We start from the raw sequence: 17500 nt of genomic DNA, 5'->3' as shown, positions 1-17500 counted from the left end.
CTCGGGCCGACCAAAGCCATGTGAGTGGATTTTGTAGATGGAAACTGAAAGAAGCCCGTCGTATATATGTATATATATATATGCATGTGTGTATTTGTGTGTCTGTGTTTGTCCCCCTAGCATTGCTTGACAACCGATGCTGGTGTGTTTATGTCCCCGTTACTTAGCGGTTTGGCAAAAGAGACCGATAGAATAAGTACTGGGCTTACAAAGGAATAAGTCCTGGGGTCGATTTGCTTGATTAAAGGCGGTGCTCCAGCATGGCCGCAGTCAAATGACTGAAACAAGTAAAAGAGTAAAAGAGTATCAGCTTTCCATGCTGGCATGGGTTGGACGGTTTGACTGAGGACTGGCAAGCCAGATGGCTGCACCAGGCTCCAATTTGATCTGGCAGAGTTTCTACAGCTAGATGCTCTTCCTAATGCCAACCACTCCGAGAGTGTAGTGGATGCTTTTACGTGTCACCGGCACAAGGGCTAGTCAGGCGGTATTGGCAACGGCCACGCTCAAATGGTGTTTTTATGTGCCACCTGCACAGGAGCCAGTCCAGTGGCACTGGTAACAATCTCGCTTGAATGTTGTTTTTCACGTGCCACCAACACAAGTGCTAGTAAGGTGATACTGGTAACAATCATGCTCGGATGGTGCTTTTTATGTGCCACCGGCACGGGAGCTAGCCAGCGACCCTGGCAACAATCATGCTCGGATGGTGCTTTTAACGTTCCACTGGCACAAGTGCCAGTCATGCAGTGCTGTCTGCTGTCATCAGCCATGTCTGCGAATTTGATTTTGACTGTGATTTCGCTTGGCTCAACAGGTTTTCACAAGCAAAGTTCAGTGTCCAACAAAAGAAAGGTGCACATAAGTAGGCTGGTTACACCACTGGCATAGGTCATGGGTTATGGTCTCACTTGGCTTGCTGGGTCTTCTCAAGCACAGCATATTTCCAAAGGTCTCAGTCACTAGTCATTGCCTCGGTGAGGCCCAATGTTTGAAGGTCGTGCTTCACCACCTCATCCCATGTCTCCTTGGGTCTACCTCTTCCACAGATTCCTTCAACTGCTAGGGTGTGACACTTTTTCACACAGCTTGCTACCACCTTTCTTCCAGTCCTTCCAAGCCTGTTTGTTTCTTTTCTCTAATAGCCCTGTCAACTACATTGTTCTCATTGTAAAATTTTTTTAGCTAACATCTTAAGGGATTTTAGAAATTGAAAAGCAAACTAAAAAGTAACCCAAAGTAATCTCCCTTTAAATTGTGGATCACATGCCAAAGTAGCACCATAATCTGAATGCTGAAATGTTAATTTAATTTTGTTTTTTTTTTTATCTTTTACAGGTGATTTTGGGACTCGAATTACATTCAGCTTTTCTTTACTTCTACTGGCCCTTTTTGTGAATGCTGCTGAGATTTTTTGAAAACCTGAATTTCAATTTTTTTTTTCTTTTTCACAGTTTTTGCCTTTTTTTTTTTTTTACTTAAAATATTTGTAAGGCCCAAACAAAAAACTAAACAGTAATATTGTAAACAACCATCTTCTCCATCATTAAACCTTTAGCATTCAAATCAGCCTTATATGACCTGAATATTCTACCTGTTTTATATTAAAACCAGCCAGATCCTGTCTCTCACACTTACCCTATAATGCCATTCTGAAGCTATGCAATCACTGGATGAAAATGTCAAAGCTATGAGATAATGCATGATTAATTTAAAACAGTAATTTGAATGCTAAAGGAACAAATGTCCGAAATATCGAAAATATTTTATTTTTAAACAAACTTTTTTTTTTCGGTAATTCTCTTTAATCTCTGGATTAAATTGGAAAAAACTAAATATATGTTTGTTGTTGTTGTTTTTAAAACCCCAGTCATCTCTGAGTGAGCACCATTATGATTGAACAAAGTGAGTTCCTGTCATGATTATCCCATCTGATTTTTTTAACGTTTTTAGACATCAAATGCTTATCTTATTTATGTGTATACATATTTCTTCTCTAAAATATAATGTAGAAATAAGAATCAAATTTAAGCAAATGAAATTCACATCTACATTTATATTTACTCAGTCCATCACCCAACTTGCATGAATTTTTCCAAAAGTATATTCAATACATCAAACATACAAAAATATACATAGAAAAATATATAAATATGTAGATATACATACTTTAAAAATATATTGAAAAGGTAAATACATATAGGCGCAGGAGTGGCTGTGTGGTAAGTAGCTTGCTAACCAACCACATGGTTCCGGGTTCAGTCCTACTGCATGGCATCTTGGGCAAGTGTCTTCTGCTATAGCCCTGGGCCGACCAATGCCTTGTGAGTGGATTTGGTAGACGGAAACTGAAAGAAGCCTGTCGTATATATGTAAATATATATATGTGTGTGTGTGTGTGTGTGTTTGTGTGTCTGTGTTTGTCCTAGCATTGCTTGACAACTGATGCTGATGTGTTTATGTCCCCGTCACAATAGAATAAGTACTGGGCTTACAAAGAATAAGTCCCGGGGTCGATTTGCTCAACTAAAGGCGGTGCTCCAGCATGGCCGCAATCAAATGACTGAAACAAATAAAAGAGTAAAGAGAATACAGGTTGACTTACAGATTATAAAATGAAGCCATATAAATAGTTAAGTGTCTATAAGATAAAAAGTTTTGGTGTTACTTATCCAGTTATTAATTCTGTGGCCATTTCTGGTGGTCCAATTGTCCAGTCTTAAAAAAAGATATTTACATCCATTTTTGGATACCACATCTATCATCAAGGAAAATATATTTCTAAAAAGGCTCACATGTACTAATTTTTTTATTACCCTCTAGGGGTCAAAAAGAAGGGACAGTACAATCTGATGGGGTCAGATGATTTACATTGAGATGAAATCAGTCAAATTGTCTTAATCCACCACACCAAATTTAGGAACTATAATAACCTCTATTAATAGATGTAAAGTTCAGCTTCAGATTAGTACACATCCAGATCCTTGTACAGTACCCCATAGTCCAAAAATGGCAATAACACAATATAAATGGTAGAACTAAAAGGAAAACCTGTAATTGTTGTGTACCTAATGCATGCCTGCTTAGGGGCTTCTGTCTGCATAAAAATGTAGTTTATAAATGTCATTTAAAAACATCAGATAAACATCAAGCAAAGACCTACATAGGTAGCATGATAGATTTTAAACGCCAATATAGAGCTCACTTACATTTTATCATTAAGATAAAATATAAATTTTCAATGTCATTAGCCACACACATACATGATCTTAAATCACAAAATATACAATAGACACTGGCTTGGTCCATAATAAAAGAAGCTCCCCCTTGTAATACAAAGATAGACAAATGCAAGTTGTGCTTAAAAGAGTCATTAATTATTCTCTGTCTACACAACTCGATATTAAATAGGATCTCCAACACTGTCTACTCTTGCAAACATAGTTTTTACTCAGCATTTATACATTACAATTCTGGATAGTTAAGAACCAGCCTTCACACCAATTGAAACATTTGCTGAAAAATAAATCAATACTTCCCTCCTTTTATCCTCTACCTATAGAGCCATCAGTAGCCTGATCTTATCATGCATTGTATCTCCTCCAATCACTCAAAAACATAGTATATGTGAGCCTTTTTAGAGATATATTTTCCCTGATGAAGGGTGTAATGTCCAAAAATGGATGTGAATATCTTTTTTATGACTGGACAACTGGACCCCCTGAAACAGCTATAGGATTATTAGCTGGATTAGTAACACCCAAACTTTTTATCTTATAGACTCTTAACTCAATTTATGACTTTGTTTTATAATGTGTAAGTCAACCTGTATATGTATTTATCTTTTCAAAATATTTTTAATATATATATATATTTGAGTACAGGAAAACATCAGGCATCTCAGTCTTTTGTCATCACAAGTCATTGGTTGGCCTGAGGCCATAGTAGAAGATGCCTAAGGTGACACACAATATGACTGGACCTAGAAACATGTGGTTGGGAAACAAGCTTCTTATCATGCAGCCATACCTGTTAATACATGATGATTATTTTATAATAAATTTAAGAACAGCAGAATATTTATTAATTAGGAACCTCGTTACTGAATGTAATGTCGAATTCATATAAAATTGGTTTTGGCCTGGACTTGTAAATTTTGGTTTTGATGTAGTAAGTCTCAAGACAAAATATTCTAGATGTTTTAGGAATAATATCAATCAAATGTTGGAACAATGACTAATGAGATGATTTCCAGTGAATACTTGATAGACTTCATAATAGACAGTCTTATTCTTGAAAATAATGCATTCTTTTCCAATAGTAAACATTATCTACAAATTGGAGGTACAACAATGGAAACTAGTTTTGCTCCAGTATATGCAAAGAATGGGATACTTAAAAACAAAATTGCTGCCGAAAATATTAGAAAACTGTGGTACTCATTTTAGAGGTTTTTGAAGATGACTCTTGAACAAATTCTGTAAACACTTTAGAAAATTTCAGCATTGTGCTGAATAATTTACACCAAACCACGAAATTTACAAAGGTAACATGTACTACAAAATTGTCATTGTACATATAAAGACCCAGAAATACATCAGTATCTAATCGTTTAACTTGTGTCACCCAGCACATAGAATATACACATTCAGTACACTCTAGCCAGGAAAAATATGTATTGTTGTTGAGACTACAATTTGCAATGAAGAATGATTTATGGAATTCAAATGATATCTTCTTAGACAAAGATATCTATTCCTGCTTATTAAACAAAATGCTATAGAAAGAGGAACCTAAGACTGAGACAGTACATTTCACAGCGAAATATAATCTGTATCATCAGAATATTTTTAAAGTAGTCCTATCAGACTTGTACATTATCAGATAAACTAATTAATTAAAATAACTAAATAACCAATAGAATATTTTTTCAAAGCAAACCAATCACTGAAGAACTTAGAACGAATGTAGACAAAGGTAAACTTCGAATAAAACAACTCACGATAAAAACTTTACTTAGATGTTTGTAACTAGTGTGATGCATGTCAATGTATGCAATGTTAAACATATCACTATACAGACCAGAAGAAAAATATTTCCTAATGCAAATATAAACTATAAATCAGAAATTGGACCAAAGTAGATACAAAGGCTGCACTTTTCAGTTGGATAATATGCATCTGCTCATGTGGAGACATTTGTGAACATTTCATTTTGAGAATTAAGACAGATATTAGAAACTTGAAAACTTTGTAATGTTTGTGTCATTTCTTCGATTTCTGTAAAGAAGGCAATCTCATATTTTTCGTTATTCTTTTGAGAGACAGACAGATTGGGAGAGTGTTTATATGTGTGTGCACGAGAGAGATGATGAGAAATGATGTGTGAAGTAGAAAATATAAGGAAGACAAGAAGAAAATAGTAAAAGACTTGAAACAAAAATGCTAAGAACGACTAATAAAAATACAACTTTATTCACATTTCTAATGTCAACTGTAGAATTGTAGCTCTCTGATAAAATCTATATGAGATTTATTTTTAATGTCCAATAAAATATATACCAAAAAAGATGTTAGATAGATGAAAGGGAAGCATTTATTAAAAAATTATCTTCATATTTTCGAGTTTTATAATAACAATTTTTGTTTTGTATAACTTTACTTTTTTAATCAATGGTTATATCGTACATAATTTCACAAAAGTCCAATTTAATAGTGCAGTACTTCAAGTTATTTTTTAGATCTTCGTTCAAACTTTACCCAGACTCCGTTTCTGGAAGCCAGTAATAAGGTATCGTCTAATTGAAGAGGATCCTGGAATAGAGAAATTGGTGTTATTAAATCATATGACAAACATACAAAAATATATTAATATATATATATATATATATAAATTAGAAAAAAAACGACCCTTTATCAATTCAAAATGAACAATTAAATTACACCACCTAGAAAATTACATATGATAGAAATATTAAAATTAAAATAATGATTAAGTAAATTGCAAAAAATAATAAAAACGTATATAATTGGTATAAAGTAAAATATAAAGTATTTAAATAATTATTCTATATGTATATATATATATATATATATATGTAATAATATTAGGGAGTAAATCCAAACTTATCTCTAATTTAATATAATTCATATATATTATATATATATATATATATATATATACATATATATATATATTATATATATATAATACAAATATGAAAATGGAGAAACAAATTTAGTTTGTTCATCAACTTTCAGATATTAGATTGTTGGATTATTTATTCATTTAACAAAATGAGATCCTTAATAGCATACAAAACATGGGTATATATATATATATATATATATATATATATATATATATATATATATATATATATATATATATAAAACAAATGAAAGACAAATGATGGAATATATGAGAACTTATTATTAATCACGACAATTGTTTCGACACATCTAGCATTGATTCCTCTTGGGCGGGACCCTCAACTACTGGTTCAGGAGCATCTGATAGTGCAGATGTATCTCATCGGGTGATAAATAAATAAATACAACTTGTTAAAATGAATGATCTGCAATGTAACTTACTGTTTTGTTGAGAGAAAAACAGCCAGACGTAGGAAATATCTTCATTTATATAGAAGATCAAGAATTAAATTGCAGATGACAACAATCCAGTGAGAAAAGTATTTAAAATAACTGTTAACAGTTTTTTTTTTTAAACATAATTCTCACTGGATTGTGTGTTCGTTTCTCTTTTTGTCTTCTGCAATTTGATTTTTGATCTTCTTTATAAATGAAGATATTTCCTCCGTCTGGCTGTTTTCTCTCTACAAAACAGAAAGTTACATTGCGGAACAGTCATTTTAATGATGAGTGTGTTTGTATTTGTTGCCCCACCATCGCTTGATGACCGGTGTTGGTTTGTTTATGTTCCCGTGATACAGCAGAGTGGAAAGGAGACCGATAGAATGCCAGACATTGAAATAAGTGCTGAGGTTGATTTGTTTGAGAAAATCCTTCCATGTGTTGCTCTAGCATGGCCACTGTCCAATGACAGAAACAAGTAAAAGATAAAAGCATAAAAGATAAAGTCTCGACTGGGAATTGAACCTATGTTTCAGACTAAACAGCTTGAGAGGAAATTACCTCGTTACAAAATAAAAGCAAGAAAAAGAATATATTTACATATTTGAAATATATACCCATAAATTTGATATATATTTCAAAGTTTACAAAAGAATCAAGACAACTTACTTCGGTTTTTTCAGTTCGAAGAACTTTGAAATTCCGAATCATTTCAACAGCTGCTATCTTGAACTCCAGCTTGGCCAGTCTCATTCCAAGACACACTCTTGGTCCTCCACCAAATGGTAAGTAGGTAAACGGCACCTGTTTAGATTTCGCTTCTTCGCTAAATCTGTAAATGACAAAAGTACCTGTATAAATAACCATATATTGTTGATGTTGTGGTGGTTTAGACACGGATCTCCTCTAATCAAACCAACTCCATGGTCAAAAGCTTTTTGACCTACCCCGCTTCTTTTTACTGGTGTCCATATACGCGTGTATTATATATATATCACGTGACCGACCAGTCCATCAGATGTAGTTACACAATGAAGGCGGCGAGCTGGCAGAATCGTTAGCACGCCGGGCGAAATGCTTAGCGGTATTTCGTCTGCCGCTACGTTATGTGTTCAAATTCCGCCGAGGTCGACTTTGTCTTTCATCCTTTCTGGGTAGATTAAATAAGTACCAGTTACGCAGTGGGTCGATATAATCGACTTAATCCGTTTGTCTGTCCTTGTTTATCTTCTCTGTGTTTAGCCCCTTGTGGGCAGTAAAGAAATAAGATGTAGTTACACATTGCTGGTCACAATGCGTTCGCATTGTTTTAGCCTTTGAATGATGCCACCCTGCTGGCTAAGCGAGCAGGCCAACAGAAGAAAGAGTGGTGAAAGAGTACAGCAGGGATCACCACCCACTGCTGGAGATTCGTGGACCTTTTAGGTGTTTTCGCTCAATAAACACTCACAACGCTCAGTCTGGGAATCGAAACCGAGGTCCTATGACCGCGAGTCCGCTGCCCTAACCACTGGGCCATTGCCCACTGAATCATTAGCCTGCTGGGAAAAATGCTTCGAGGCATTTCATCTGTTTTTACATTCAGAGTTTGCCAAGCTTGACTTTGCTTTTCATCCTTTTTGGGTCGATAAAAAAAGTACCAGTTGAGGAGTGGGGGTCAATGCAATTGACTTAGGCCTTTCCTGGGACTTGTCGGTCTTGTGCCAAAATTCGAGATCAATATTTTGTAAGATGAGGATGTGATGTAAAGGTAGATCAGAAGATAAAACACGAAACTGGTGTTTGTGAATAGAAGCTCTAAATCTCATGAACGCATCTGCAGCAGTCTATGAATGAAATCATAATTTATATTGCTAACCTTTCTGGAATGAATTTTTCTGGTTCTGGCCAGTATTTTGGATTGTAATGTAGAGCATCCACGGCGATTCTGACAGTCAGTTTTTCAGGAATCTTCACACCTTTTATCGTGCACGCCTTATTGCACTGACGATCCAATCTGAAACAGCAGTTTATAGATATAGAGTAAATGAGCAAAAATAAACAAATGTCATTTTGCATTTGTCAATCACTATCACTTGCATGCATGCAGGCATCTATGTATGCACACATACATATGCATACATAAGCATATGTACACATACATACACATAAACTCAAACACTTTTATGTGTGTGTGTATATATAAATATATATGTATATATAGCAATAATAAATCTCTGAGTGAAGTATAAACAGTAGCTGCAAATTAAATGTGTCCTCCTGGGGCTACAAACTACAGTAGCATCCACCCTTATGGGTTAGCCACATTTAAGTGGCAAATATACTTCATAGTATATATATATATATTCTTTTATTCCTTTATTTGTTTCAGTCATTTGACTGTGGCCATGCTGAAGCACCGCCTTTTGTCGAACAAATCAATCCCAGGACTTATTCTTTGTAAGCCTAGTATTTATTCTAATGGTCTCTTTTACTGACCCACTAAGTTACGGGGACATAAACACACCAACATCAGTTGTCAAGCAATAGTGGGGGGATAAACACAGACACACAAATATATATGTACACCACACACACACACGTATATATATATATATATATATATATATATATATATATATGTATACGACAGGCTTCTTTCAATTTCCATCTACCAAATCCACTCACAAGGTTTTGGTCAGCCCGAGGCTATAGTAGAAGACACTCGCCCAAGGTACCACGTAGTTGGACTGAACCTGGAGCCATGTGGCTGATAAGCAAGCTTCTTACCACACAGCCACTCTTGCACCTATATATGTATATAAGCCCAGGCAATTTTTTCTGTTCTACCCATCTGTTTATTTTACTAACTGAAACAAAAGCAAAGGAAACGTACGCATTTAGAATGGGATACAATCTGAGTGTCTCATCCATGCACATGTTGAGGTAAGGTAATTTCTGAACACTGTCATAAGTAGGAAGATCCTAGAAAAGAAAATAAGGAAATAATTATAACAGTCTTAATAATCTCATTGTTCCAGTTTTATTAGGGCTCCGCAGAAGCAATTTTGTTTTGCCACCCTCTCAACGATGAAGTATACCTGTTTGGCATCATCAAGGTCTTCACTTGCCCAGACAACCTTTGAGGACAATTACTAAACCTTTTTTTATTATCACCTTGGCCAAAAATCGTAAATCCTGAATGAAATCAGCAACGAAATCTCTAAATAGCTGTAATATACTTACCTCCCCCAAAACATCTACAATCTCTTGGTGCAATTTTTCTTGCTGTTCAGGGTTTATTGCCATCAAATGTGTAAAGAATGTAAGAGTAGAAGCGGTAGTTTCGTAACCAGCCAAGAAAAGTAATACACATTGGGCCAACATTTCATTGTCGGTAATTCCTATGGAAAAACAATATAAATATTATGATTAGATATCTTGTGTTCTGAGAGAAGTTCTTGTTATGTTTTTAGTTATTCTCATAGGTGGCAAAATGACAAAATTGTTAGCACGCCAGGCAAAATGCTTGGCGCCATTTCGTCTATCTTCAAGTTCTGAGTTTAAATTTCGCCGAAGTTGAATTTGACATTCATCCTTTCGGGATCAGTAAAGTAAGTACCAATTGAATACAAGGGCCAATGTAATTGACTTAAGCCCACCACCAAGCTTGCTTAATAAAACGCTCTCTCTTCGCAAATGTTTTCTTATATATAAAACAAGAATATTTGTTCTTTGTGTGAATTAACCAATGCCTTCCCAAATGGTCGCTCTGGGTAATCAAGGTCATACAAATATTGCAGTGATATGGTTGAACACCTGTGTGGCTCCTAGTATGTCTTGTTAAGTGGTCTAGAATTTGTGCCAGGATTTAAACTAATAATTATTTTGATGGTATTTGTTCTGAATTATGGACCAGATTCTGATATTAATTAAAAATGTATAAATGTGTAGATTAACATCATTCTTAAAAGAGTATGTGAGGATGTTTAATATTGTATATTAACCTTATAGCTATAGAAAGAATATTTATAAATCATATTTGTACTGTTTTTGTCCTATTTGTAATTTCCTGCTGAAAATGAGTCTTGTACACAAACAACATAAAGAAGCCATTGAGGTGGTAGGCATGGCAGATGAAACCAGCTCAAGGTGGCTGTAGTTGCTTCCTCCTTTATGAATGGCATATTATACCTATTTCTTTATTACCCACAAGGGGCTAAACACAGAGGGGACAAACAAGGACAGACATAGGTATTAAGTCGATTATATCGACCCCAGTGCGTAATTGGTACTTAATTTATCGACCCCGAAATGATGAAAGGCAAAGTCGACCTCGGCGGAATTTGAACTCAGAACGTAGTGGCAGACGAAATAACTATTTCTTTATTACCCACAAGGAGCTAAACACAGAGGGGACAAACAAGGACAGACATAGGTATTAAGTCGATTACATCGACCCCAGTGCGTAACTGGTACTTAATTTATCGACCCCGAAAGGATGAAAGCCAAAGTCGACCTCGGCGGAATTTGAACTCAGAACGTAGCGGCAGATGAAATACCGCTCAGCATTTTGCACCTTCTCTTTTAACAGTTTGACAAGTTTACCACATGCAAGGAAGCTCTGAAAGTGTATGTGTAGTGGTTTTATGAGAGGTTTGTTGCATGTCTTTAACACAGCTCTTCTTAAATTTTTGTCATCCATGACACCATTTTCCATCACAAGAGTCTAAGTATATTTTTGATCTCTAAAAGTTCCTTTTTGAGGAGGGGTTTTCTTGTTGTCATTAAGTTGTTTATTTAAGTAGATGGAGATCTTTATTCTCTGTCTCGTAATAACTCTCCTGTTTTGGGAATAATGTTTTTGTATGCAATGGCTCTCTTCTCTGGAACAAATTTAATGCATGTGACTCACATTATCGACATGAATTCTCTTAGTTACATATCAATGGCTTGCATGGAGAGACTTTTAAGCCAATTTGGCTGGATTATTTGCTTCACAATTGACTTCCAGTTAGCATTGCAGAAATTCAGACTGAATATGGTTTGAGTTTCATCTGTGTGAAATACAATTTTATTTAGTTTTTGACCAAAAGGCGCAGGAGTGCTGTGGTAAGTAGCTTGTTTACCAGCCACATGGTTCCGGGTTCAGTCCCACTGCGTGGCACCTTGGGCAAGAGTCTTCTACTATAGCCTCGGGCCGACCAAAGCCTTGTGAGTGGATTTGGAAGACGGAAACTGAAAGAAGCCCGTCGTATATATGTATATATATATATATATGCGTGTGTGTGTTTGTGTGTCTGTGTTTGTCCCCCTAGTATTGCTTGACAACCGATGCTGGTGTGTTTATGTCCCCGTTACTTAGTGGTTCGGCAAAAGAGACCGATAGAATAAGTACTGAGCTTACAAAAGAATAAGTACTGGGGTCGATTTGCTCGATTAAAGGCGGTGCTCCAGCATAGCCGCAGTCAAATGACTGAAACAAGTAAAAGAGTAAAAGAGAGTAAAGAGTAAATATCGCGTTGTGGTCTGAGAAGACTGTTGGTAATATCTTCACATTGTTGGTGAAGCAAAGGTTTAACCCTTTCGTTACCAACCCGGCTGAAAACAGCTCCGGCCCTGAGTACAAATGTCTTGTTTTCATAAATTTTGAGTTAAAATTTTCCACCAAACCTTAGTGACAATTTATGTTCCTTACACTAGCTTAATGATAACTAAGTTATTTTACTAACTTCTTTGTTATATTTAAAGTAATTGAAAGAAACACAGAGCATCTCAACAGAAATACAGTAACGAAAGGTTTAAGATGTTGTTTCTGGTTGGGGTGACTATAGTTTGCTTCGTGAACAGCTTTTTTGTGAGATCAAGCAGAGCTGTGTATATGCGCGCGCGCGTGTGTGTGTGTGGGTAAAAAGAAATCAGATTTAAAATGTATAGGATAAGTACTGCAACAAAGCTGGTCAGTTTTCGATAATGTTGAATGAGAAACTGCACGTGAGTTACATACAAACCTCTTTTAGTTCGCCAGTCAGTTATATTTTCCAATTGAAGTTCCTTTTCTACCTCTGGGGGCAACGTCTCATGACCCTTCAGTTGAGCCTTTATCATAAGATTTAAAAGGTTTTTGTGCATCTACAAAATATTTTATAATATTTTAAGGTTAACCTTCGTGAATAAATTAAAAAATAATAAACTAATGCACATGGACAAAATTAAATACCTGTAATCTAATCAGCTTCATCATGCTTGTGGTGTTGTTACCACTTGACTTTGGGTTCAGTCCCATTGCGCAGCATGTCTCATACAACAGTGCCGGGCTGACCAATGCCTTATGAATGAATTATGTAGATGGAAACTGGAAGTCCATCATGTGTATATATATATATATATATATATAGTTAATCCAAACAAGAAAACACAACAACGCGAGGATGTGGAACAAATATAGTATTATTGGATGCTCAGGAAACAAGGAGGGTTTAACGTTTCGAGCGGAGATCTTCGTCGGAAATATAGGAGAAGGAAAGATCCAGAGAAGGGAAGACAGAGGAAAAAATCGCCAACGGTACACGTATGTATATATATACATACATACATATATATATATACACACACACACACACATACATATATATATATATATATATATATACATATACACACACACATACATATATATATATATATATATATATATATATATATAAATATATATATATATTTATATGTATTTATATATATGAGAGGTATTGGTATCTAGAAGACCCAAAGAGTGGCAGGTAATGCTAAGTAAGTGCTATGGACAGGCCGTAGTTAAACTCTTGGTTCGATAGTGATACAAGTGAGGAGTCTAATGTGGGTCTTGTATTAGCATACATATATATTGATAAAAACGGTAAGACAACAAAAGAATGAAAGAGACCTCGATATTATGTAAATGGAGGAATTTATCTGTAAATATAATACGTGACAATTATTCGGTAGCCATGATAAAACTCCGAGTTTCGGAGTTTTATCATAGCTACTGATTAATTGTCACATATTACATTTACAGATATATATATATATATATATTAGAATATATATATATATATATATATATTAGACAAAATGAGATAACAAAGCCAAGGCTGTAAGGAGTTTTCAGGAGGAAAAAATATAGGAAAATGTGTTGTTGAAAATGCACCTAAATTTCAAAAACTTGAAAATGTTTAAAATACATTTATTTACATAATACCAAACTGGTTTCAACAATATTTCTTGTTTATCAATGGTAAAAGTTTAAAGTTTTGAATTAGAGAAACATCTATAAAAGTTTTAATGTTGACAAATTAACATGTTCAAAGCAGATAAATTTAGCATTATGAATTAGGAGGACAGATGTAAGTTTGAATGTTCATAGTAGTCAATAATATCAAAACTGTTTATTAATTTGTTTGAATGTACAAAGTTCATTAATTTTAGTGGTGGTCGACATGTCATACTGAAAAAAAAACAAGGGAGAAATGAAAATAGTAAAAAATACCTTCATAATTTTAAACTTTTACCAGTGATTAAACAAAGGTGTTTTTGTAATTCATGTCAAATTATTACATTGGTTATCTCCCTTGTCTTTTTCCTTTTCATCTTTTCAAGTGTATAAAATGGAAGTTTGAGGAAAACGCTTATCCTTATGTTCTTCTGTTGAGAAAGGTTTGCGATCATGACAGGTAAAAACACCTGCCCCAACCTCTAGCTTTAATTTGATGGTATTTGTTCTGAATTATGGACCAGATTCTGATATTAATTAAAAATGTATAAATGTGTAGACTAACATCATTCTTAAAAGAGCATGTGAACTTTGTACATTCAAACAAATTAATAAACCGTTTTGGTATTATTGACTACTATGAACATTCAAACTTACATCTGTCCTCCTAATTCATAATGCTAAATTTATCTGCTTTGAACATGTTAATTTGTCAACATCAAAACATTAATTTGGTTCTCTGAACATTTCGGTCACAATGTATTGAAGAATATTCTACATTTATATCGGGTCCTGTAATTTATCGCTCTTGGTGATCCAACAGCACTTCATTCCATTTTGTTCCAGTTCATTCAGCTGTAAATGAGTAACCCTGCAACAGACTGGTGACCCGTTCAGAAGCAGTGTTATGATCTCGGTCATTTATATGCCATGGTAACCAGGTAACTGGCCCTCTGCACTCTAGGCCTCGAGGCAGAATTTGCATCCTTTTTTCATGGTGAAATTCATTCCAGTTATGGTCATATAATTTCCTTGTGCCTAGGCTGTAATGTGTTGTGTTGGTTTATGTCCTTTTACAACAAGAGGTAACGACACTTTCATAAAGATCGATTAACTACCCAACTAATCTAAATACTAGGACTTGTATGATTGGCCCCCAGGATAGCCAAAGTACAAGAAATTACTCCAGTGAAGGAATAAAAGAATTATGTATTCATCCCTATATTCTTTTGTTCTCTCATTCCTTTTTTATGATGACAATAGGATGTGATTTGAAAGAGATTCGGCTGACCGTATTTTCTAGCAGACAGGAATCCCGCTCAGGGCTGAGGTGGTTTCAGTAACTTAAGCGCCACAGAAACCAGGCAGCAGGCCCTATGAATAATAGAACGAGAGAGGGAGAAAAAGAGAGAAGCTTGCTTCTTAACCACATAGTTCTGGGTTCGGGACCAGTGTGTGGCACCTTAGGCAAGTGTCTTCCACTATAGCCTTTGGCTGTCTAAAGCCTTGTGAGTGGATCTGGTAGACAGAAACTGAAAGAAGCCTGTTGTATATATATATATATATATATATACATATACATATATTAGTGTGTGTGCTTATGTTTGTCCCCAACCATTGCTTGGGAACTGGTATGTGTGTGTTTATGTTCCCCATAACTTAGTGGTTCATTTAAAGAAATCAATAAAATAAGTGTGAGATTTAAGAATAAGGAAAGTACTGGGATCAATTCATTCGACTAAAATTCTTCCAGTTGGTGCTCCAACATGGCCGCAGTCCATTGACTGAAACAAGTAAAATAATAAAAGAAAAACTTACGCCATTATCCATTTGAATTTTCTTTCGTTCTTCGATTAGTTTCTTGCAGAACTTTCTGAAGAAGATTTGATTCCCAATAATGAATCTTGTTAATCCGAGCTTTGCTATGAGTTTTGCAGAAGATGGCAAAACAACTGGAATAGAACATTTGATACAATTGTGATTTGTTTTTTTACCAAATATAAGGGCAGAAATATAAGGGAAGAAATTCAAATAAAAAGAGAAAGGAAAATGAGATCAAATTTCTCTATTTATTCCATTTCTCCATGTTGTTTCACTCCAACTGCTAGAAATAGAGAGATCTCATATTACATCATGCTGTTTTATGTATGATGAAGGTCAGGCATATTGGATAATGCTATCAGACAAAAAAAAGAACCTAGGCCCAACATTGTATGTATTGCAGGGAAGGAGGAGATAAAAAAGACAATGATAGACTACGAATGGTGTGATAAGGGACGGTGTAGATACACAGTAATTGCAAAGGAACAAGTAGATGAGGTAATGGAAAGGTACAAAAGGGAGGACTGGGAAATACTTAAAGTGAAAATGGATGAAGGGACGGTGAAAGAATTGGAAGAGACGTTCGAGAGAAGGATAGAGATGGAGATATATTGTATTGGGACTGAGCAAGGGGTATTTTTTGGGACTGACAACTGAAGGACAGGTAAGTGATGCTAGCGGATGGGGCCGTTGGCGTCACTTTCATCTACCATTTTTATAATTCATTTATCCATACTTATGTAATGTGATGTTTTGTGTCCCCAATGTGTGTACTGTCCATTCTGTGTAGCCCTTTATGAGTAATAAAGAATTAGCTATCAAGCCAGGAATATTCTTAAAAATATATGTCAGTACTAACCTGTTAAAAGGATAAGAGGTTGAAAGAAAGTAAATTTGAATATGTCTTTGGCCTTTTTAACCAGTGGATCATCAGGGTTTTTCTGTGAGTTCACCATTATTCCGAATCCAGTTGCTGCTATGACATCTATGGTGTAAGCTGAGAACAACCTGGAATAAATAAAGAAAAAAGAACGTAAATACACGTTAATTTTTCTTTCATGGTTTAAAAATTACTCTCATCTTCGCCAGCTGAGTGAACTGGAGCAACGTGAAATGAAGTGTTTTGCTCAAGAACACAACGCGTCGTCCGGTCGAGGAATCGAAACCACAATCTCACAACCATGGTTTTGACACCCTAACCACTAAGCCACGCGCCTCCACATTAGTTAATTAATTTAATATGTTTTTTCATCTTTTACTTGTTTCAGTCATTAGACTGTGGCCATGCTGGGGCAACTGTGTTGAAGAATTTTTAGGCGAATGAATTGACTCAAGGACTTATTCTTTGTTTTCAAGCTTCGTACTTATTCTGTCAGTCTTTTTGAGGGCGAACAAACACAGACATGAAAACTCACATGCATGTGTGTATGTGTGCAGGTGCATGGTTTAGTAGTTGGGGCATTTGTCTCATGATCGTAAGGTCGTGAACTCAATTCCCGGCGGTGTGTTGTGTTCTTTGTGTAAGACACTTTATCACTTTATTTCATGTTGCTCCAGTCCACTCAGCTGGCAAAAATGTGTAGTACCTGTATTTCAAAGGGCCAGCCTTGTCACAGTCTGTGTCATGCTCAATCTCCCTGAGAACTATGTCTGCAGAGTACTCAGCCACCTGCATGTTAATTTCGCAAGCAAACTGTTCCATTGATTGTATCAGCTAGGACCTTTGTCGTAACCAACGGAGTGCTCCTATGAATGTATAGTCTGGAGACATGCTGTGACTGAGAAGACGTGGCAAATAAAGTGAGATCACAACTGTAGCCTACGCCAGTGTCACATAAGCAGCCCACTCAAAAAGTAC

The 17500-nt window shown here is 35.5% G+C and overlaps 2 protein-coding genes across 3 annotated transcripts in view; one reads left to right on the top strand and one right to left on the bottom strand.

Moving 5' to 3' along the window:
* LOC115224795 overlaps nucleotides 1-1840 on the top strand; it is a 24907-nt gene extending 23067 nt beyond the window's left edge. For both annotated transcript variants that reach the window (XM_029795717.2, XM_029795716.2), the window contains exon 4: nucleotides 1339-1840. In XM_029795717.2, the coding sequence (XP_029651577.1) occupies nucleotides 1339-1418 (80 nt within the window). In that variant the 3' untranslated portion in view covers nucleotides 1419-1840. The remainder of the gene's footprint in view (nucleotides 1-1338) is intronic.
* Nucleotides 1841-5449: 3609 nt separating this feature from the next.
* LOC115224863 (cytochrome P450 3A8) overlaps nucleotides 5450-17500 on the bottom strand; it is a 39061-nt gene continuing 27010 nt past the window's right edge. Inside the window, exons 7-14 of the mRNA XM_029795812.2 lie at nucleotides 16502-16650; nucleotides 15640-15773; nucleotides 12584-12704; nucleotides 9819-9976; nucleotides 9469-9557; nucleotides 8452-8589; nucleotides 7263-7425; nucleotides 5450-5813 (exon numbers count right to left, since the gene is read on the bottom strand). Coding sequence (XP_029651672.1) covers nucleotides 5730-5813; nucleotides 7263-7425; nucleotides 8452-8589; nucleotides 9469-9557; nucleotides 9819-9976; nucleotides 12584-12704; nucleotides 15640-15773; nucleotides 16502-16650 — 1036 coding nt within the window. The 3' untranslated portion in view covers nucleotides 5450-5729. The remainder of the gene's footprint in view (nucleotides 5814-7262; nucleotides 7426-8451; nucleotides 8590-9468; nucleotides 9558-9818; nucleotides 9977-12583; nucleotides 12705-15639; nucleotides 15774-16501; nucleotides 16651-17500) is intronic.

The sequence above is a fragment of the Octopus sinensis genome, linkage group LG26 (assembly GCF_006345805.1).
Source record: "Octopus sinensis linkage group LG26, ASM634580v1, whole genome shotgun sequence".
Taxonomy (NCBI): domain Eukaryota; kingdom Metazoa; phylum Mollusca; class Cephalopoda; order Octopoda; family Octopodidae; genus Octopus; species Octopus sinensis.
This window is presented reverse-complemented; position numbering and strand designations above follow the sequence as displayed.